The sequence below is a fragment of the Eulemur rufifrons genome, chromosome 7 (genome assembly GCF_041146395.1).
Source record: "Eulemur rufifrons isolate Redbay chromosome 7, OSU_ERuf_1, whole genome shotgun sequence".
Lineage (NCBI taxonomy): Eukaryota > Metazoa > Chordata > Mammalia > Primates > Lemuridae > Eulemur > Eulemur rufifrons.
The window spans coordinates 164,382,607-164,405,805 of NC_090989.1; the positions used below are offsets into that span (position 1 = coordinate 164,382,607).

Genomic DNA, 23,199 nt, shown 5'->3' on the forward strand with positions numbered 1-23,199 from the left:
TATAAAATATTGATAATTATGGGGCCTTAAGATGTAGGTACCAGAAAGACAGTGATATGAGAGAAAAGACAGTTCTGTTTAGTTTGTTGCTCAGATTAATAAGTGAATTTATGTTTTTTATTTCCAATATGGGATTTTGCATAAAGGAGTTGACTGGTGAAGGCTTACAGAATGATTCAAAGCATGAATTTTTAGTTTTTAGTGACTTATATCTTGGAATATGACTTTATTATACTGTTGAAAGGACTGCATATTCTCACACACACATTCAAGTGCATGTAATAACAAGTTCTTAGTTGTCTCAATATTTTTGAATCAATATTTTTGATTCCCTGTGCCCCCATTTTCTACCCTCACTATAAAAAGGATCTCAAGAAAATTAATTTTGCCAGTGTGGAAAGAGTTGAGTTACTAACAATGCACGGCTCTAGCAGGCATTGTCCTTCCAAAAGGAAATGACAAACAAGAAACCACAGTTTCATAACCCATCAATTCTAAAGTACACCTTTTCCTAGAATTTTAGAATCTCATTCTATTTTCATGCTCCTATACTATTATATACAAAAACTAGAGTTTTAAGGTGTTTACACTTGTGCCTTTAAAAATAATTTTTCACTTTAGTTTTAATTTCTCAATAGGAAATCAGTTTACAATTACCTTATTAATCTCTATCATCACACTGTGTTTAGTAAGTGGTATAAGCAGACTGCAGTTGTAATTGTATATTCGTGTGGTTAGAAGAAGCAATTACCTACTACTATTGTATGAAAAACTATTTCTCTAGGAAAAGAAAATCATGACAAATCCTTCCATGGAGAGGAAGAGAAGAGGGCAGTTGGGGCTGCCAGAGCTGCCAGAGCTAGCTCTTGGCTGGACCAAGGAAGGACAAGTTCCTTGTAGAAGTATCATCACTATACCCGTTCAGCAATCCATGACTACCTCTCAATTTCTATGCATATCAAGCAAACTATCTCTTCCTGAGATAGCAGTTCCATCATTCTCCTGCTAATCCTCAAGTTACGCTTTCACTATGCCCTCTGAAATTTTTACTTGTGAAAAGTACTTAAATTCTCCATACTTTTCTAACGGTCCTATACACCTTACCTTAACTGAAACCTAGCTTTTCTCTGAGATATTACTTTCCTCTTCAACTCTGGACTTGAAGTTTACTTATGGAGTTCATTTGTGCTTCTATAGCCCTCTATTTGGGGGCCAAGGGGCTGGGTGGCATTGGGAGAGGGTTTGCCTTTCTTTTTCTTTATTTCAAAATATTAAGGGGTACAAGTGTTTTTGTTACATAGATGAATTGTATAATGCTGAAGTCAGGGTTTTTAGTGTGCCCGTCACCAGGATAGTGTACATTGTACCTGATAGGTAAATTTTTATCTCTCACCCCTTCTTAGTTTCCAATGTCATTTACATCCCTTTATGACTGTGTATACCAATTGTTTAGCTCCCAGTGATTAGTGAGAACATGTGGTGTTTGTTTTTCCATTCCTGAAATACTTCACTAAGGATTAACGGTCTCTAGTTCCATACCACATTTTCTTTATCCACTCATCAGTTGATGGGCATTTAGGTTGATTTCATATCTTTGCAATTGTGAATTGTGCACAATAAACACTTGGATGCAGGTGTCTTTTTGACATAATGACTTCTTTTCCTTTGGATAGATACCCAGTAGTGAGATTGCTGGATTGAATGGTAGATCTACATTTAGTTCTTTGAGGAATTTCCATACTGTTTTTCATAGAGGTTGTACTAATTTTCAGTCCTACCAACAGTGTATAAGCATTCCCTTTTCACTTCATCGATGCCAACATCTATTATTTTTTTACTTTTTAATAATGGCTATTCTGACAGGGGTGAGGTGGTATCTCATTGTGGTTTTAATGTGCATTTCCCTGATGATTAGGGATATTGAGAATTACTTCACATTTATTGGCCATTTGTCTACCTTCTTTTGAAAAAAATCTGTTCATATTTTTTGTCCACGTTTTGATGGGGTTACTTGGTTTTTTCCCCTTATTTGTTTGAGTTCTTTATAGATTCTGGTTATTAGTCCTTTGTCAGGTGTATAGTTTCAGAATATTTTCTCACATTCTATAGGTTGTATATTTATTCTGTTGATTATTTCCTTTGCTGTGCAGAAACTTTTTAATTTAATTAAGTCCCATTTATTTATTTTTGCTTTTCCTATATTTGCCTTGGGGCAAATTTAGTCATAAATTCTTTGCCTAGGCCAATGTACAGAACAGTTTTTCCTACATTTTTTTCTAGAATTTTTATGGTTTCAGGTTTTACATTTAAGTCTTTAATCCATCTTAAGTTAATTTTTGTATATGGTAAGAGATAAGGATCCTGTTTCATTCCTCTGCATGTGGCTATCCAACTTTTCCAGTACCATTTAGCAAATATGGCATCCTTTCCCTAGTATGTTTTTGTCTTCTTTGTTGAAAATCAGTTGGTCATAGCTATGTGATTTTATTTCTGGGTTCTCTATTCTGTTCTATTGGTCTAAGTTTCTGCCTTTTATACTGGTACCATGCTGTTTTGGTTACTATAGCCTTGTAGTATAATTTGAAGTCAGGTAATGTGATGCCTCCAGATCCCTTTTTTTTGCTTATGATTGCTTTGGCTATTCAGGTTGTTTTTGGTTCCATATAAAGTTTAGGAGTATTTTTTCTATATATGTGAAAAATGACGTTAGTATTTTCATGGAAATTGCATTATGGACATTTTAACCATGTTGATCCTTCCAATCCATGAGCATGGGATGTTTGTCCATTTCTTTGTGTCATCTATGATTTCTTTCATCAGTGTTTTGTAGTTCTCATTGTAGAGATCTTTCACCTCCTTGGTTAAGTTTATTCCTAGGTATTTTATTTTCTTTGCAGCTATTGTAAATGGCATTAAGTTCTTGACTTGACTCTCAACTTGGCTATTATTAGTATTATATATAAAAATGCTATTAATTTGCATACATTGATTTTGTAACCTGAGACTTTACAGAATTTATTGTCAATTTTAGGAGTCCCTTGGTGGAGTCTTTAGGGTTTTCTAGATATAAGATCATATCGTAGGTAAACAGGGACAGTTTGGCTTCCTCTTTGTCAGCTTAGATGCCCTTTATTTCTTTTTTTAAGTCTGACTGCTCTGCTAGGACTTCCAGTACTACGTTGAATAGCAGTGGTAGGCATCCTGTCTTGTTCCAGATCTTAGGGGGAGTACTTTCAACTTTTTCCCATTCAGTGTGATGTTGGCTGTAGGTTTTCCATACATGGCTTTTATTATTTTGAGGTATGTTCCTTCTATGCCTAGTTTGTTGAGGGTTTTTATCATGTAGGCTGTCTGTTTGCTCTCATGATAGTTTCTTTGGCTGTGCAGAAGCTTTTTAATTTGATCAGGTCCCATTTATTTATTATTGTTGTTGCTGTGATTGCCTTTGGGGTCTTCCTCATAAATTCTTTGCCTAAGCCAATCTATAAGAGTTTTTCCAACATTTTCTTCTAGAATTCTTATAGTTTTATGCCTTAGGTTTAAGTCTGTTATCCACTGTGAGTTGATTTTTGTGAGAGGTGAAAGGTGGGGATCCTGTTTCAGTCTTCTACATGTGGCTATCCAGTTTTCCCAGCACCATTTATTCAATAAGGATTCTTTTCCCCAGTGTATGTTTTTGTCTGCTTTGTCAAAGATTAGATGGCTATATGAGGATGGTTTTATATCTGGGTTCTCAGTTTTGTTCGATTGGTCTATGTCTCTGTTCTTGTGCCAGTACCATGCTGTTTTAGTTACTGTAGCCTTGTAGGATGGTTTGAAGCCTGGTAAATTGATGCCTCCCAATTTGTTCTTTTTGCTTAAGATTGCTTTTGCTATACAGAGTCTTCTCTGGCTCCATACAAAGCATAGAATTATTTTGTCTATATCTTTGAAAAATGATGTTGTATTTTAATGGGGATTGCATTGAATCTGTAGATCACTTTGGGTAGTATAGACATGTTAACAATGTTTATTCTGCCAACCCATGAGCATAGTATGGTTTTCCACCTATTTACATCTGCTATTTTCTTCCTCAGTGTTTCGTAGTTCTCCCTTTTACCTCCTTAGTTAAATAAGGTCAATATACCAAATATACCTTACCTTCTTAGTTAACTAAGAAGGTCTTTTACTTCCTTAGTTAAACATATTCCTAGGTACTTTATTGACTTTGTTACTATTGTGAAGGGTATCGAGTCTTTGATTTGGTTCTTGGTTTGACTGTTGTTGACGTATAGGAATATTATTGATTTCTGTACATTGATTTTATAACCTGAGACTTTGCTGAATTTGTTTATCAATTCCAGTAGTTTCATGGCAGAATCTTTGGGGTTTTCTAGGTATAAGGTCATATCATCAGCAAAGAGAGATAATTTGACCTCTTCTGCCCCCATTTGCATGCCCTTGATTTGCTTCTCTTGTCTGATTGTTCTGGCTAGGAATTCCAGCAGAATAGAAGTGGTGATAGAGGGCAACCTTGTCTGGTTCCAGTTCTAAGTCGGAATGCTCTCAATTTTTCCCCATTCAGTATGATGTTTGCTGTGGGTTTGTCATATATGGCTTTTATCATTTTTAGGTAAGCCCTGTCTATATCTATTTTGGTAAGTATTCTTTTCATAAAAGGGTGCTGAGTGTTGTCAAATGCTTTTTCTGTGTCTATTCAGAGAATCATGTGGTCTTTGTTTCTGCTTCTATTTACGTGGTGAATTACATTTATAGATTTGTGCACATTGAACCAACCCTGCATCTCTGGGATGAAGCCCACTTTGTCGTGATGGATTATTTTTTTGATAAGCATCTGAATTCGGTTTGCTAGGATTTTGTTGAGAATTTTTGCATCACACTATTTTGATTACAATAGCTTTATACCATGTCTTGAAATCACAGGGTGTAAGTTTTACTTTTTTGAAACTGTTTTAGCTATTATAGGTGCTTTGAATTTCCATATAAATTTTAGAATTTGTCTATTAATTTCTACAAAAAAAGTCTCTTGGGATTCCAATTGGAATTTGATTGAATCTACAGATCAATTGAGAGAGCAATGGCATCTTAATAATACAGTTTTCCGACTCATGAACACAGTATATCTTTCCATTTATTCAGGTTTTCTTCAATTTATCTCAGCAGTGTTTTACAGTTTTCAGTGTAAAGGGATATATCTTATTACATTTACTCCTATTTTATATTTTGATGTTACTGTAAATGTTTTTAAAACTTGAAATTTTTAATTGTTTATTGCTAACATATGGAAATACAATGGGTTTTGGTATATTGACCTTATATCCTGTGGTCCTGCTAAACTAAGTTATTCTAGTAGGTTTTGTTTTGTTTTTGTAGATTCCTTACAATTTTCTACATAGATGATCATGTCCGCAAAGAAGGTTTTACTTCTCCCTATCCATTCTGTATTGTTTTTGATTATTTTATTGTCTTATTGCACAAGGAGGGACCTCCAATATAATGCTGAATAGAAGTGGTTAGGGTGGATATTCTTGCCTTGTTTCCCATCTTAGGGGGTAAGCAGTCAGTATGTCACCATTAAATATGATTTAGCTATAGGTTTTTCACAAAGGCCCTTTGTTAGATGGAAGAAGTTTGCTTCTATTCCTAGTTTGATGGCCAATAAATTTTAGTGATACGATTTTTCTACATCTATTGAGATGATCTTATGATTTTCCCCTTTATTCTGCTAATGTGATAAATTACATTGACTGATTTTCAAATGTAAGACTAACCTTGAGTTCCTGGAATACACACCACTTAGTCATGGTGTTAAGCTTCCATGTGTCCATGTTCAAGAGGACTATTCATTTGTAGTTCTCTTGAGAACTATAATGTCTTTGTCTGGTTTTGGTCTCAGAATTATGCTCGCTTCGTTTTATAAAATAAGTTGGGAAATGTTCCTCCTCCTTTAATATCTGAAAGAAGTGCCTAAAATGGTATCATTGCTTACTTAAATGTTTGATAGAATTATCTATAAATCCTTCTGGACCTGGATTTTCTTGGTGGGGATGTTTTAAATTACAAATTCACTTTCTAAAAAATAGATATAAGGCTACCCACGTTTTCTATTCTTCTAGTATCAATTTTATTTATAGTAATTTGTGTCTAAAAGAATTTTCCCACTTTATGTGAGTTGTTAAATTCATTGGCATAAAATTGTTCATAATATTCCTTTAGTTTCCTTTTTCCCTAATTTCATTCTTTTTTTTTTTTTTTTTTTTTTTGAGACAGAGTCTCGCTCTGTTGCCCGGGCTAGAGTGAGTGCTGTGGCGTCAGCCTAGCTCACAGCAACCTCAAACTCCTGGGCTTAAGCGATCCTACTGCCTCAGCCTCCCGAGTAGCTGGGACTACAGGCATGCGCCACCATGCCCGGCTAATTTTTTCTATATATATTTTTAGTTGTCCATATAATTTCTTCTATTTTTAGTAGAGACGGGGTCTCGCTCTTGCTCAGGCTGGTCTCGAACTCCTGAGCTCCAGCGATCCGCCCGCCTCGGCCTCCCAGAGTGTTAGGATTACAGGGGTGAGCCACCACTCCCGGCCCTAATTTCATTCTTGATACTGGTAATGTGTGTGCTATTTTTTTTTTCTTGATCAGTCTAGCCAGTAGTTATCATCTATAGTAACTTTTTTCAAAGAACCAACTTTGGGTTTCATTGGTTTTTCTCCATTATCCATTTTTATTTCATTGATTTATGCTTTTGATTACTTCTATCTTTCTACGTACTTGAGTTTAATGTCATTTTTATAGCTTTTATTTTTTAGAATCTATTTTTATTTTTACTTCAGCATATTATGGGAGTACAGAAGTTTAGGTTACATACATTGCCCTTGCCCCCCCTCCTGCCCCCGAATCAGAGCTTCAAGCGTGTCCATCCCCTAGATGGTGTGCATCGCACTCATTATGTATGTATACACCCATCCCCTCCCCGCCCCTCACATCTGCCAGACACCTGATTAATGTTACTCTTAAATGTGTTCTTAGGTGATAATCAATGAAACCAATTTGATGGTGAGTACACATGGGCTTATTTTTCCATTCTTGGGATACTTCACTTAGCAGAATGGGTTCCAACTCTACCCAGGAAAATACAAGAGGTGCTATATCACCATTGTTTCTTATAGCTGAGTAGTACTCCATGGTATACATATACCACATTTTATTAATCCACTCATGTATTGATGGGCACTTGGGTTGTTTCCACATCTTTGCAATTGTGAATTGTGCTGCTATAAACATTCGAGTGCAGATGTCTTTTTTATGGAATGTCTTTTTCTCTTTTGGGTAGATGCCCAATAATGGGATTGCTGGATCAAATGGTAGGTCTACTTGTATTTGTTTGAGGTATCTCCATATTGCTTTCCACAGAGGTTGCACTAGTTTGCAGTTCCACCAGCAGTGTATGACTGTTCCTATCTCTCCGCATCCACGCCAACATTTATTGTTTTGGGACTTTTTGATAAAGGCCATTCCCACTGGAAATAAATGATATCTCATTGTGGTTTTGATTTGTATTTCCGTGATGATTAGAGATGTTGAGCATTTTTTCATATGTTTGTTGGCCATTCTTAAGATAGATGCTTAATAATTGATTTTAAGTCTTAAAACTTTTTGAATATACTCACTAAAAGCTATAAATTTCCCCTTAAGCACTGCTTCAGATGCATTGCACAAATTGTGGTGTGCTTTATTTTCATTATCATTTAAAATCAGTTAAAATATCAGTTAAAAGATTTTCTAATATTCCTGTATTTCCTTTGATTTATAGATTATTTAGAAGTATGTTGCTTTAATTCCAAGTACTTGGGGATTGTCCAATTATCTTTTTGTTATTGATACATAATTTAATTCTCTTGTAGTCATAGATACTTTCTATGTTTTAAATCTTTTAAAATTTGTTAAGATTATTATAGCCTAACATGTATCTTGGTGAATGTTCAATGTACACTTAAAAATAATGTGTATCCTGCAGTTGCTAGATTAAATGTTCTAAAAATGTTAAATAAGTCAGATTGATTGATAGTATTTTTCAATATCTTTAATGATTGTCAATTTCTGAGGAAGGAGTCTTGAAATTTCCAGCTACACTTGTATATTTACCTTTCTACTTTAGTTCTGTGAGTTTTTGCTTCATGCATTTTGAAGCTCTATTATTAGATGTGTACACATTAAGGATTATTATATCTTCTTCATGATTTAACCCCCTTATCATTGTGAAATATCCCTCCTTACATAATATTCCTTGTCCTGAAGTCCACTTTGCTACTAATACAGGTACTTCAGTTTGGGATTAGTGTTTGTATGGTATATCTTCTTTCTGTGTCTGTGTCTTTAGATTTAATGCACACTTCTTATAAACAGCGTACAGCTGTGTATTGTTTTTAATTCAATCTGTATTTTAATTGGGGGGTTTAGCCCATTTCCACTTAAGGTAATAACTTTGATGTACTTGAGTTTAAGGCTACTATCTTGCTCTTTGTTTTCAATTGGTCCCATCTGTTCTTTGTTCAGTTCTCCATTCCTACAATGTTTTGGATTGAAAATATTTTTAGTGTTGCAATAATCTCCTCAACTGGCTAATAAGTTGTACCACTTCGTTCTATTTTTTTAATAGTTGCTCTACAGTTTATAATATGATCTTTAACTTACCACAATCTCACTTTGCATGATATTAGAATATCTCATGGATAAGAAGCTCATAAAAGTATGATGCCATCTCCACCACTGTTTGTATTATTGTCATATATTTTAGTTCTACATGTTATAAACTCTAAAATACATTCTTATTTTTGTTTAAATAATCAAATATTTACCACCAAATTGGTTTCACTGATCAACACCTAAGAGCACATATAGGCATAACATTAACCGGGTGTTGGGCAGATGGGAGGCATGGGAGAGGATGGGTGTGTATACATACATAATGAGTGTGATGCACACCGTCTGGGCGATGGACATACTTGAAGCTCTGACTCAGGCAGGGGGTTGGGGGGCAAGGGCAATATATGTAACCTAAACTTTTGTATGCCCATAATATGCTAAAATAAAAAAAAAAGTGTTCATAACATTTTCCCTAATAATTTCATTTCTAGCACTGTATTTTAATAAGAAATATGAAAAAATTATGGTATGAGTAATTTTTTTTTAGATTTACCTACATTTTTACCATATTGGCACTCTTCATTTCCTGATTTAGATACAAATTTCCATCTGGCATATAATTTTTTCAGGCTTAAGAACTTCCTTTAATATCTTTGTAGCACCGGTTTGCTGGCAATGAATTCTCTCAGCTTTTTAGTCTGAAAATGGGTTTATTTTGTCTCAAGTTTTGAACAATGTTTTCACTGGATAAAGAATTCTAGATTGACAATTCTCTACCCCCAATCATCACACCATTCCATTGTCTTCTTATTTGCATTGCTGCTGGTGAGAAGTTGGTGGTATTCTTATTACTGTTCTCAGGCATATATTTTTTCCTCTGGCTGCTTTTAAGATTTTCTCTTTATCACTGACTTTCAGTAACTTGATTGTGATATACCATGGTGTGGTTTTTATATGTGTGTATATGTCTGTTCCTTGCCTTATGGTTTGTTGAGCTTATTGGATCTGTATATTTTTTAAATTTCAAAAAATTTCAACTATTAGTTCTATAAACTTTCTTCTCCCAATCTTTCTCTGCTTGCTTTTTGTACTCCAATTATACATATATTAGACTGACTGATATCGTTTCACAGTTCCCTCAGACTCTGCTCATTTTCTTTTTTCAGGCTTTTTCTTATTCCTTCTTTGTGCTTTAGTTTGGATGGTTTCTATTTCCCTGACTTATATTTTACTAATATTTCCCAGTATTTAACCTGGTGTTAAAACTTATCCAGTGGATCTTTCATTTCAGATATCACATTTTTTACAGTTCTAGATTGCTGATTTATTTTCATAGTTCCCATTTCTCTAATGAGGTTCCCATTGGTTCTTTTATTATGTTCATTTTCTTTTAAATACTTGAATATATTTATAACAGTTGTTTTAAAGCCATTCTCTCCTCATCCTATCATCTTTGTCATGTCTGGGTCTGCTTCTATTCACTGATTGTTTTCCTCCTGGTTATGGGGCATGTTTTCCCATTTTGCATATATAGTAATTTTATTTTTATTGTATGCTGGACATTGTGACTACTATGTTGTTGAATCTCTGGCTTTTTGTTGTCTTCCTTTAAAAATTCTTACATGTTGTTTTAAGAGAAAATTAATTTACTGCAACTATCCCCAACTTGGCTAGAAAAGTCTCATATTTTCCTTCAGTAGCACTTGATTTATAAGGCTATTTTGGTGTCTACCATAGCCCATTACCAATAACTGTTTATATATCTGTGTTTCTGTCATATTATAATCTTCTCAAGGAGAAAGACCATGTGTCATTCACCTTTGGATTCATATCATCTGGCACAGACCTTGGCCCACAGCAGGAGCTTCATAAGTATTTGTTAATTGAAACAAACTGTAAGTTCAGAGGTTTATGATGGTACCATATTTGCAAGTTAATAAACATGGATTTGTGTCAAGAGAAAATAGTAAAATCATAATAGTATCGACTAATATTAACTGAGCACTTACTATGACGTTGGTACTGTTCTAAGTCATTACACTCATTTAATCCTAATAACTGGTCTATTAAGCAGGTTCTATTATTGTCACTGTCCAACAGATGAGTAAATTGAAACACAGAAAGATTAATAGACTTGCCCAAGTGCCTGCAGTCAGGAGGTGGCAGAACAGAATCTGAACTCCTACAATCCAGCTCCAGAGGCTACTCTTTAATCCTAACATCATTCTGCCTGTTCATATGATTTGAATACAGGGTGACCTGAAAGCTGGCTAATCATCTGTTTTCCAGAATAAACTTCTTTTGAACCTACTTAACCATTCAAACCACTCGGGATCAGCAGAAGGCGGCATGAGGCAACTTTCCTTTTCCCTAATCTCTTCAACACCCTTGTTAGACTGACAGGTGAGTAGAGATAGAAAAACAGATATTTTAAAATGCTATTCACATAGATGAGATGAAAACACTTACAAAATTTCAAACAAGTACCATAAACATCACAGTGATTTCATTAAGAGACATTCTCTGATTGTACCTTGTATGTATCTCTAAATGACCTTGTGTTTGAATATATCTGCCTCTTCCATTCCCTTCTCATTCAATGACACTCAAGAAATTAAATAATATTAAAAACTCAGAACTTCTAAATCATTGGCTCCATGGGCAAAATGATCTTTGAGGGGAAGTTTTAAAAACATTATGCCAGACCTGCAGTTTGTAATAAAAGCTATAACATATTCCATCAGAGTGGTGGTTTAGGAAGGTATAGCTCCTAAGAGTAATTTTATCCATTTAAATGACAAACACTGAGTATTTGAGTGGTAAAGGTTATAATAAAAGATTTTGGCATTGTAATTTATAATAACACTTTGTTATATCTCCAATGAATGATTTATTCTGAATGATTTCTCATAATTGAACTTTCTATTCAAATGGAATTAAACTTACTGTGCATTAACAAACACTTTGGTAGCAAGACATTGATGTTCATCTAATATTATCACCAACTAATTGAAATTATGTTAAAGATGAAATAAGATTGATTCCAGTAAGTCTCGACTAAGTGGGAACTTCTATTGTTTAATCTGATGGTTATTAATTTTTAAAATTGTTCTTGCCATTGAAAACTCAAGTTAAAAGTATAAATTATTATAATTTAAATGTTAAAGTGAATCTTCATAGTTAAAAATAACATGAAAAATAAAATTTTTTACTTGGAAGGTTAAACATTTAAAGATAATTGGAACAGAAGTGGTCTATATTTAAATATTCATATTGGTGTGGCTATAAGAATAGTAACTTTATTTGCTGTCTCTGGCTACCTAAAATCTTTAGCTAAAGAACCAAAGCAAAGTGGACCTTTGGCAATTATCCTCTGAATCAGGGATTGCCAATGAACAGCTAGAGGGCACAGACGGATAAGTTGAATGAGTGAAGCAGGAAGTGACTGAGTGCACCTGCATACCTTATAAGTAGAGAGGATTCAACTTCACAGGAGAGCTTACAGCTTCTGAGAGTGTGCCATTGCCACTCAGCTCAGCCAAGTGCTTGTGCCCAAGAAAACAAGCTCAATGTTGACAAATTTGATTTTTTTTCAAAGGCGGTCAGAAATCAGGAATTTTATATGAAATCTCCTGATTTATAAATAGCTAAAGTACTTTCAGAATGTTGTTTTGAGGTTTGCCACCAAAATATCTATAGTTCCTAAAGGGCAAAAAGAAGTGAAGAGAGATTTGGCAAAAACAGAGAACTGGGGCCAGTATCACACCACCACCATTAAGGCCTGGGGATGGCATCTTGAATGGGTGAGGTGGCTTCTGCTACCTTGCTGATCTCTGTAGAAATTTCCCCTAAAACACAACTCAGCTTTAATTTCACAAGGACTCACTGGTAAGAGAATATATTAACAGTTGAAAGGAAAGACTCTCCGCTGCCAAGCCCTTCTTGGACTGGGAGGTAACTAAGGAGAAATGAGAGCACGTTTTAGAAGTGAATTTCTTATTATTTGTGTGAATACTCTTGGACATTTGTGGAATCACCAGGCACATTTAGAAAGCTTATATAATTTGGCCATCACAAACTCATTATTTTTTCCCGCATGTCAGGAGGCACAGAAAGACTTGCCAATTTGTTCAACAAACATTTACTGAGCACTTACTATGTGCCTTGTACTGACAGAGACTGGGGATGAAAGCCAAATAAGACATGCTTGAAGTCTAATGGGAGAGCAGACAAGTAAACAGATTATTAAAGTGCAGTGTGGAGAAGTGTTATGAGTTATGAGCCTGTGAATGGCAATGATGAGCCATGCCCAACATATCTAATCCACAGAGGGGAAACCATAGAGGTCTTCCTGGGGAGGAAGCAGCATCTAAAGAGCAAATAAAACCTATAATCTTTATCTAGGGCTTACTCTATGCCAGGCACTGATCTAAAAGATTTATGTTTATTAATTCATGCAAATTGCCACAACAACCTTAATGGTATGTACACTTCGTGTTATCTACATTTTACAGATGAGGAAAATGAACATAGGAACTTGCACAGGACCACAAAACTAGTAAGTGTCAGAACCCAGATTCTATGTTATTAACCCCTACATATTATTTGCATGTTATATATTTAGCAAAGAATACAATAATCAGGACATATCACAAGTAATTAGGACTTGACGATATCACTGTGTTGGCTATGGGCCTGAGGGGAACAGTATCGAAACAAGCACCCTGTTTACTTACTGCTCAGGACAGCTTCAAATGTAAGAGAGCAATTCTTTCTAGATTTAACCATATTCAGAAGGAAAGTTCTAGATATGTTATGACTATTTTGCTTTTTAGAAGTTAGCAGAGGCCGGGCGCGGTGGCTCACGCCTGTAATCCTAGCACTCTGGGAGGCCGAGGCGGGTGGATCGCTCGAGGTCAGGAGTTCAAGACCAGCCTGAGCAAGAGTGAGACCCCGTCTCTACTAAAAATAGAAAGAAATTATATGGACAACTAAAATATATATATACAAAAAATTAGCCGGGCATGGTGGCGCGTGCCTGTAGTCCCAGCTACTCGGGAGGCTGAGGCAGTAGGATCGCTTGAGCCCAGGAGTTTGAGGTTGCTGTGAGCTAGGCTGACGCCACGGCACTCACTCTAGCCTGGGCAACAGAGTGAGACTCTGTCTCAAAAAAAAAAAAATAAAAATAAAAAATAAAAATAAAAATAGAAGTTAGCAGAGCATGAGCTGAAGTCATCTAAAACAGTCACTAGTTTGATTTCTTCATATCACTTGTTTTTTGTTTTTTTTTTCACAGCTACATATAACTTTCTTGCCTGCATCTCCTTTCTTTTACATTCCTTATTGAGCCATTTGACCGGGGGTGGAAGATGAGGTAGACTGATGAGTTGACAAGGATTACAAAACACCCTTCCACAGTATCTATTATAGTTCTTTTGTTTATAGTTTAAATACTAAATTTCTTAGGTCATTAGATACCTGGTGCTGTCAACAAACAGCACATAATTCATCTGAAAGACTCATTTATCAAATATGGAAGATCTTTCAGTCAAGTTCACTTCCTATCTCAGAAAGATATTTGCGTGCTTTACTTGTAATAGAAAGACAATAAAGCCTTAAACAAGAAACCAGATTCCCATGAATGTACACTATGTGTGTGGATTATAGCCATGTATATAATTAGTTTAGATTTTAATAAAATATTTCAAGATTTCAAAGTTAGTTAACTGACAAAGGTGACTGAATTGACAAAAGGAAGGCAGTGACAAATTTGGTTTATTAACCACACTTAGTATCGTGTATTGGTCCCATACAAGCTTTAACTCTTATAAACCACCTAACCCTTAACTCTAGGCAATCTTACATGAATAAAGAAATGAATACCTAACACAAAAGGATGAACATAATTTTATTTGTAGGACATTTTCCTTAGTGTCTTAAATGGTTTAACTGCAATAGCTGGAGTATTCAAATTTAATTTTTAAGCATTTATGAACATTTAATGTTAAATGGATTAAAAAAATTCTACTGCAAACAGAAACTATCAATTTATTCTATAACCCACCTCCTATGTGTTACAGGGATGCTAATCTCCAAAATTATGTTTGATTCTCCTTCCTTTATCTACTCTAACACCAAGGCCTGTGGATCTGCCTACTAAAAGAAATGGCAACTATGCACTCCACGCTGCCACCAGCTCAGTATGCTCTGAGCTCACTGCCCTGCCTCCTTTCTGACACATCAAAACTTCTTATTGAAGTTACTCACAGTTGCTGTGCTCCCCAAAGACTTTCCAATCTTGACTATCCTCCCTTGCTGAAAGTTCCTTGGTTTCCACAATGCTATCCTCTCCCTTCTTGTAGCTTTCTCATTGTTGCCCTGTCCCTTCATGGATTCTTTTCCCTTTGCCTACCCCCTATATGCGGAGGCCCTTGAATTTTCTCCTCTAGCTCATTTGTTGTTGTTGTTGCTGCTATTCTGCAGTCTCTCTGCAAGCACTTTCATCCATTCTCATGACTTTAAATGACACTTGTTAAAGAAGCTGAACAGCCAGGCCAAACCTCTCTCTCTAGGACTCCAGTGTGTGTGTGTGTGTGTGTGTGTGTGTGTGTGTGTATTCATATGTACCTTCAAAAATCTCAATCTGAATGTCTCACAGTTGTATTTTTTTCTCACCCATCCTTTACAAGTGAGGTTCTATCTAAAATGAAAATATGACCACGTTACCCCTACTGTCAGGATGAAGTCCAGGCTCCCGGGATAGAAAGACAAGGCCTATCAAGAGGTTTCCTCTCTTCTCTCTCCAGCCTTTTCTGCTTCTCACTATTCTGGTCTCTCTTCAGCAATACTAGGTATATCTAGACTTGCCTGCATACCCCATGCTTAAACTGGTTAACTCTTTCTCAACCTTTAAGGCTCCCTTACTACTAACCCACAGTTCACAGTGGTTCTCACTCTCACACCATGTACTGCATTACATGGAAAAGGTCTGTTTACGTATGTCTTAGGTCATCTGACTAGAATTTTCTGATGTTGCTTCACATCCATTCCTCTATTGCCCCCATCTCAGTCCTCAGTAACTCTAATCTGGATTCTTGCAAATGGTCTCCTCACCTCTACTTTCTACCCTCTCCAAGTCATGGCAAATATTACTGCCAGATTAATCTTCCCAAAGCACAGAACTGACTGTGTATTTCTCCCCCAGTCCAAATGCTTTAATGGCTTCCTTTTCTCTACCATGGTGGTTCCCAAAGAGTGGAACACACACCATTTACAAAATGATTTTATATGGTACATGAGAGTGGCACTAAATGACTGGACTACAGAATAGAAATGTCCCTTTATCAGTTTTCTTTCAGTTCTAACTGTCAGGGAGAAAGCTTGAACATGTATCTAATCCTTGATAAACCCTTTTTAACAAAGAGTAGGCCCCAGCACAGAACCTTAAACAAGAAACAGTACCTAGCTGGACTTTAAAGTATTGCCTTGTTTTCAGTTTTTTTATTTTTGGAAAATTACACTGGTTTTATATTTATAAGAGTGGTATAAAGTTTTCTTTCAAAATAAATTTTACCAAAAAAAAAGAGTTGATTTAAAGGAAAGTATTAAGTACATACTAGAACAGGTAGTTCACAAACATGGTACTGAAAATAAATAGTATAGAAATGCCTAAAGTTTGAGAAATACTAGTCAGCCAAATTAGGCCCTTTAGAGATTACACCAATATGCATAAAATCTCCAAATCTATATCAGGCTGTTGTGTCATAAGACAGATGTTTCCTTAAGGTTGTTTTTTAATCTAGCAACAATGATTAATCAGAATCTTTGTTCTCCAAAGATGTACCACTTTCCAGCCTCCATGCTTTTTCCCATGCTGTTCTTTCTGCTTGGAATAGTCAGCTTTCTATCTCTCCCTGTTAAAAATTGTACAGTCCAAGCCTAGGCAACATAGCAAGATCCCAGCTCTACAAAAAATAATAAAAAAATTAGCCGGGCATAGTGTCATCTGCCTGTAGTCCCAGCTACTCAGGATGCTGAGGCAGCAGGATGGCTTGAGCCCAGGAGTTCGGGTTACAGTGAGCTATGATCGCACCACTGCACTCCAGTGTGGGTGACAGAGCGAGATCTTAAAAAAAAACCTATAGTCCTTCAAAGTCCACGCTAAGTGTTATCGCCCTCATGAAGCCTTTCCTCACCCTGATAGATTTCTTTCCCTTTCATAGTACCAATAGCACTTTCTCTCTCCACTGTGTTTCCTATTACAGCTTTGGTGATATTATCAGTTCAAATAATTACGTTCTTCCACTTAGATTTTAAGCTTTTTCAAGAGAGGGGAAGGAAGACCATGAATTTTGTTCATTTTTTATATCACAATAGTCCTTAACAAAGTGCCTCTAACATGGAGCAAGCCCATAATTAATATTTGCTGAATTGATTTTAATATTTCTGGCAACATTCATGTAATACTTACAATTTTGCGTTTGATCATGAAGAGTGGGATTTTTGCATGAAGAGGGGTTGAGGATAGTTCCTTATGGACTGTTGATAAATACAATCTTCTTTTGATGTTTCCTAAATCAGTAATTCTGAAAAAAGAGACAGGAGAGAAGAGAGAAAGATTTTCATCAATTTAATAACCACTTCTTTGGGTAATCATCAAAATGATATAATTTATCATATAGAACCTTTTCAACAGGGAGATCAAATACAGAATTTAAGAATTGCCTTTTTCTTTCAAGAAGTAATAAAATTTCCTCCTTAAATTCAAAGTGCTCACAAGCCTGAATGTATAAATTCACTTAATATGCTAATTTATTTCAGTACTCTACACTAGATTTCCACAGTCCTCTAGCCTATGAAAAAATTCAATTTGTATGAACTGAGAAACTGCTAACCTTTAATAATCATGCTTGTTCCAGCCCCTTAAGCTTGTGTTATCTTGGGACATACTGTCACTTACTAAATAGGAAAACATTATGGGTTTCTTTCCCTAAAAATGCACCTGTCATTTTATATAGGCGCTTAGTCTGCTTAGAGATAGACACAAAACACTGACTGTCGGTTTCACTTCCTAAGCACATATCTTCCAAACAGAATTATAATACACATATCTTCCAAACAGAATTATAATACACAACTTTATTGCTAACTATTCAGGTCAACCCACAGTGATACCAAGGACACTGAATTTGAACATCTTTAATAGATTTAGACCACAGCTATGATCACAAAGATTAGGTTTGCTTCAAATTGATAGAGGCTCATTTTTATGTTCTGCTTCCTTTAGGTCTCAGAGGTAACAGAGCAGGCTTAAAATCTCCAAACCTGTCTCAGGCTATATTGTAGAATTGATGCTTCCTTAAAAACTGTCTTTTTACCTGAGAATAAATGACTTTTTCCCCATTTTTAGCAACTTTGTCTAAATGTACTACATTGCTAATTTTCTACAATTAGCAATCCCCTAAGGAGACATTTCATTCAAATACAGTGTTGTCAATATTTGTAGTGTAACTATTTTTAAAATCAACATAGCCTTTTCTATGGCTTTTCCATGCCTCTTCCTCCCCACTTTTCTAATCTCATTATTGCCTCCCTCTAAAATACTCTACGTATTTTGCTGTGGAAAAACCATCATTAAACAATGTTATGAATAATACAGTAAAACTTAGGTGAGATGATTTCAGAGTAGGCCCCTGGCCTAAACGTTCTACCTTACCTGCACTAAATGATACCATAAATTCATTTATAAAAGCAATACAGCCTATCAATCCATAAGTCAGTGCTAAGGTTTAAAATGCAAAAGTATTAACACTATTGCAGTATTATACTTTGATGTATAAGTAAACGTGTTATCACATTTACCCTAAGGCAGTGACTTCACAGTGGGGTGAGCACATAGGGAAGTGGGTAGTATGCCACCATTCACTGAAGTGCAGGAATAAAACATCAGAGCTCTCATCTCATCCTCTTAAAATAATTTTGTACATGTTTTACTATATAGTAAGTACAGCAACATATTTATATATTTTCAAAATAAATACATGTACCTACGTGGTAGGTGTGCACAAATATTTTACCAATGGAGTACAGGATCAAATATGTTTAGAAAATATTGTCATCAGGGATGCTATTAGGTCTCTTCTGCAAAAAGTTGTGATTAGGAAACAAAATTAAAGACTACAGGGATTCTGGAAAGGAAAAGAGAACAAAAAGAGGGGCTGTATTAACCAAAAAACTCATCTGTGACAATTTTATTAAAGGATTGCTGTGTTTGTAGGGAGAAGACTATGTAATTTTTATCTAAATTGTTAAGGATCAAACTACAGACAGAAATGAATGAGTATACTCTCACTTCATTGGCATATGGAACTATAGGAACATTCATTCCTTCATTTATACATTCAACAAATACTGAGCCAGGCAATATGCTGGGAATACATCATGGATACAATGACAGAAAGGACAAAGTCTTTACCCTCCTGGAGCTTCTATTCTAGTGGGAAAGGCAGGTGAAAAAAGTATAAAGAGACAAATTAAATACAAGTTATCCTAAATGCAATGAAGGAAACAAGAGACTGAACTAGTAAACATCAAGAAATGACCTACTTCAGACAGTAGAGCCAGCAAGCATAGGACCTAGTAGATAAGGGAAGGACCCGAGGTAAAAAGGTAGGCAAGGGCCAAATCATGCAGGATCTTTATGCCAAGGTAAGGAGTTCATAAATTTATTGTTCACGATAGGAAGCTATCGCAGGCCCCAGATTCCACCCTACATAATGAATGGATATTATAAAAATAGTTATGGTATCTTTTATTTCTTCCTTGGGGTATAATTTGTGTAACTGAAATGTACATATTTTAGTATACAGTTTCATATGTTTTGATAAATATATACATCCATGAAATTTCCACCCCAATCAAAATATAGCACATGCCCATCACCCTAGAAAGTTTGCTCCTGGACCCCTCTGGTCAATCCTAACTCCATGGCTATCACTCTTCTGATTTCTATCACTGCAGGTAAGTTTTGTCTGTTCTTGAATTTCCTATAAATGGAATGACGTGGAATATACTTTTTTGTGATTGGTTTCTTTCACTTAGTATGACATTTTTGAGATTCATCCTTGTTATGGCATGTATCAATAGTTCTTTTATTTTCCCACTGATGAGTCTTGTATGGATAAGACAACAATTTATAATATCTCTCTTCCTGTTGATGGACATTTTGAGTTGCTTCCAGTTTTGGTTTCTTATGAATAAAACCTGCATGAACATGCTTGTAGCATCTTTTTGTGAACATGTACTTTCATTTTCTTGAAAAATAACTAGGAATGGGATTGCTGAGTCATTGGGGGAGATATCTATATAACCATATAAATATAGCTCTTCAACGTGGTTGCAGTGGTTCCACACTCTCACCTACTTTTGGTGTTATTGGACTTTTAAATTTTAGCCAATTTTAGTAGGCATGAAATGGATATCACTATGATTTTATTTGCATTTTCCTTAAGACCAATGATACTGAGTACTTTCAGATGTATTTACTGGTATATTTCCTTTTGTGAAGTATCTGTTAAGTCTTTTGCTCAATTTTTATTAGGTTGCTTTCTTATAATTGTAACAGTTCTTTATATATTTTGGAGACCTGTTCTATGTCAGATATGTATATATTGTGAATATTTCTTCCCTATTTTCTTAAAGGTATCTTTCAAAACTTTTATTTTTAAATAATTTCCAACTTATGGAAAATATCAAAAATAGTACATAAAAGACACATATATCCTTTGTAGAGATGGGCTGATGCAGATGCTTTGATTATCAGAGTTTAATTTTCATGAAGTCCAGTTTATTATTATTTATATTGGTGCTTCCTGTGTCTTAAAAAATCCTTGCCTAGCCCAAAGTTGCAAAAATACTTTCCTATGTTTCCTTCTGTATCGTTATAGTTTCAGTTTTTACATTTAGTCAATGATCCATCCCAAATCAGTTTCTGTGCGTTGTGTGAGGTAGGCGGTGAAGTTCTTTGCTTTATGTTTACCCAGTTGTCCCAGCACCATTTATTAAAGACTTTCCTTCCCTCATTGAAATGCTTTGGTACTCTTTTGAAAATCAATTGATCATATATATGTGTGCGTCAGGATCTATTCCTGAACACTTTATCGATTCACTTTTTTCATTGATACATTTGTCCATCCTTATATCAATAACACACTCTTGATTACTATAGATTTATAGTAAGTCTTGAAACCAGGTAAAGAAACTCTTCAACTTAGTTCTGTTCAAAGTTTGTTTGGTTTTTGCTTTTCTATATAGATTTTAGGATCTATTTATCATTTTCTATAAAAAAAAAAGTTGTTGAGAGTTTAACTTGGATTGTGTTGAATCTACAGATCAATTTCAGCAGGACAATACCGACTCTTGCAATCTATTTACATTATATATATCTCCATTTTTTTAAGCTTTGATTTCTTTCATGTTTTATAGTTTTCATTTTAGAAGTATTACACAACTTTTGTTAAATTTATTCCTACGTATTTTGTTTTCTGACACAATTGAAAATGAATTTTAAAACTTTGTTTCCCAGTAATTTGCTACTAATAGATAGAAACACAATTCATTTTTGTGTATATAACTTGTCTCCTGTGACCTTGCTTAATTCACTTGTGGGTTCTGGCAGTTGTTTTGTAGATTCCTGAGGATTTTATACATAAACAATCATGTCCTCAGTGAATTCAGACTGTTTGACTTCTGCCTTTTCCATCTTTCTACCTTTCATTTCTTGTTTGTGTTTTACTGCGTTGGCTAGGACCTTCAGCACATATTAAACAGTGAGGAGAGTAGAAACGCTTGCCTTGCTCCCCAATATAGGGGGAAAGTGTTCTCTGTGTCCCTATTAAGCATGGTGTTAGATGTGGTTTCCTTTATCAGATTGCGAATGTTCTCATCTATTCCTAGGTTTTTGTTTTTTTTTTTTTTAATTATGAAAGGGTGTGAAATTTTGTCAGATGTTTTTTCTGCATTGGTTGAAATGATCCTGTTGTTTTTCCCTTTTATTCTGTCTATATGTTGAACTATAGTGGTTGATTTTCAAATGTGAAAGAAACCTTACATTCTTAGGAGTTAATTTTAATCAGGCTAGCATTTTGTTGAGGATTTTTACACCTATGTTCATGAGGAACATAGTTCTGTCATTTTCTTATAATATCTATGTCAGGTTTTGATAACAGGGTAAGTTAACCCTATAAAATGATTTGGGAAGTGTTTCCTTTTCCTCCTTTTTTGTTGTCAGAAAGAATTTGTTAAAAAAAAAATGGTGCTAGTTCTTCTTTAAATGTTAACAGAATTCACCTAATGGCGGGGCGCAGTGGCTCATGCCTATAATCCTAGCACTCTGGGAGGCAGAGGCGGGAGGATCGCTCAAGATCAGGAGTTTGAGACCAGCCTGAGCAAGAGCAAGACCCTGTCTCTACCAAAAAATAGAAAGAAATTAACCAGACAACTAAAAATATATAGAAAAAATTAGGGGGCATGGTGGCGCATGCCTGTAGTCCCAGCTACTCAGGAGGCTGATTGAGGTTGCTGTGAGCTAGGCTGACGCCACGGCACTCTAGCCCGGGCAACAGAGTGAGACTCTGTCTCAAAAAAAAAAAAAAAAAGAAAAAGAAAAGAATTCACCTAACGTTTGAAGGTTCTTTGTGGGAAGATTTTAATTGCATATCCAATTTCCTTAATAGATTACAGGATTATCAGATTTCTAATTTTTCTTGCTTCGGTGTATTTTTCATATAAAGTTGTTGAGTTTATTGCCATAAGGCTGCTCATCTTATCCTCTTTATTATTGTTTTAACACCAGTAGTATCTGTAGTAGTATCGCCTGTCTCATTACTGACAATGATAATTTGTGACTTCTCTCTTTTTTAATTCATCAATTCTGCTAGGGTGTATCAATTTTATCTTTTCAAAGAAACAAATTTTGACTTTGTTAAATTTCTCTATTCTTTGCTTTCTATTCTATAGATTCTTTGCTTTTTATTCTATATTCATTCTACTTATTTTGGGTTAAATCTGTTCTTTGTTTCCCCCTGGCTTCTTATGCAGGAAAATTAGTTCATTAATTTTAAACCTTTCTTCTTTTCTCATACAAACATTTAAAATGATAAATTTCCCTCTAAGCATTATATTAGCTACATCCCACCAATTCTGATATGTTTTATTTTAATTTCATTCAGTTTGAAATGTTTTCTAATTTCACTTATGATTTATTCTTTGAATTTTGGGTTACTTAGAAGTATACTATTTAAATTCCAAACATACAGGTCTTTTCTATGTATTGTATTATTATTGACTTTTAAATTAATTCCATTGTAGTCAGATAACCCACACTTTGTAAAGTTATCTTTTTTTGTTTTTTTTATTTAATACGACTTACTGTATAACCTGGCATATGATTGGTGAATGTTCTATATACACTCGAATTTGATTTTTATTTCATGTTGATGCCAACATTTTTTAAGCCTTAAAACATTAAAAACTGTTTCACTTTAGTCTACTCAATAGTG

The 23,199-nt window shown here is 35.0% G+C and overlaps 1 protein-coding gene across 2 annotated transcripts in view; it reads right to left on the reverse strand.

Annotated features, from left to right (window-relative positions):
- The window catches only part of LOC138386966 (protein CFAP20DC-like), a 260,752-nt gene that overhangs the window by 150,735 nt on the left and 86,818 nt on the right, over nt 1–23,199 (reverse strand). For both annotated transcript variants that reach the window (XM_069473759.1, XM_069473758.1), the window contains exon 5: nt 17,112–17,226. In XM_069473759.1, coding sequence (XP_069329860.1) covers nt 17,112–17,226 — 115 coding nt within the window. The remainder of the gene's footprint in view (nt 1–17,111; nt 17,227–23,199) is intronic.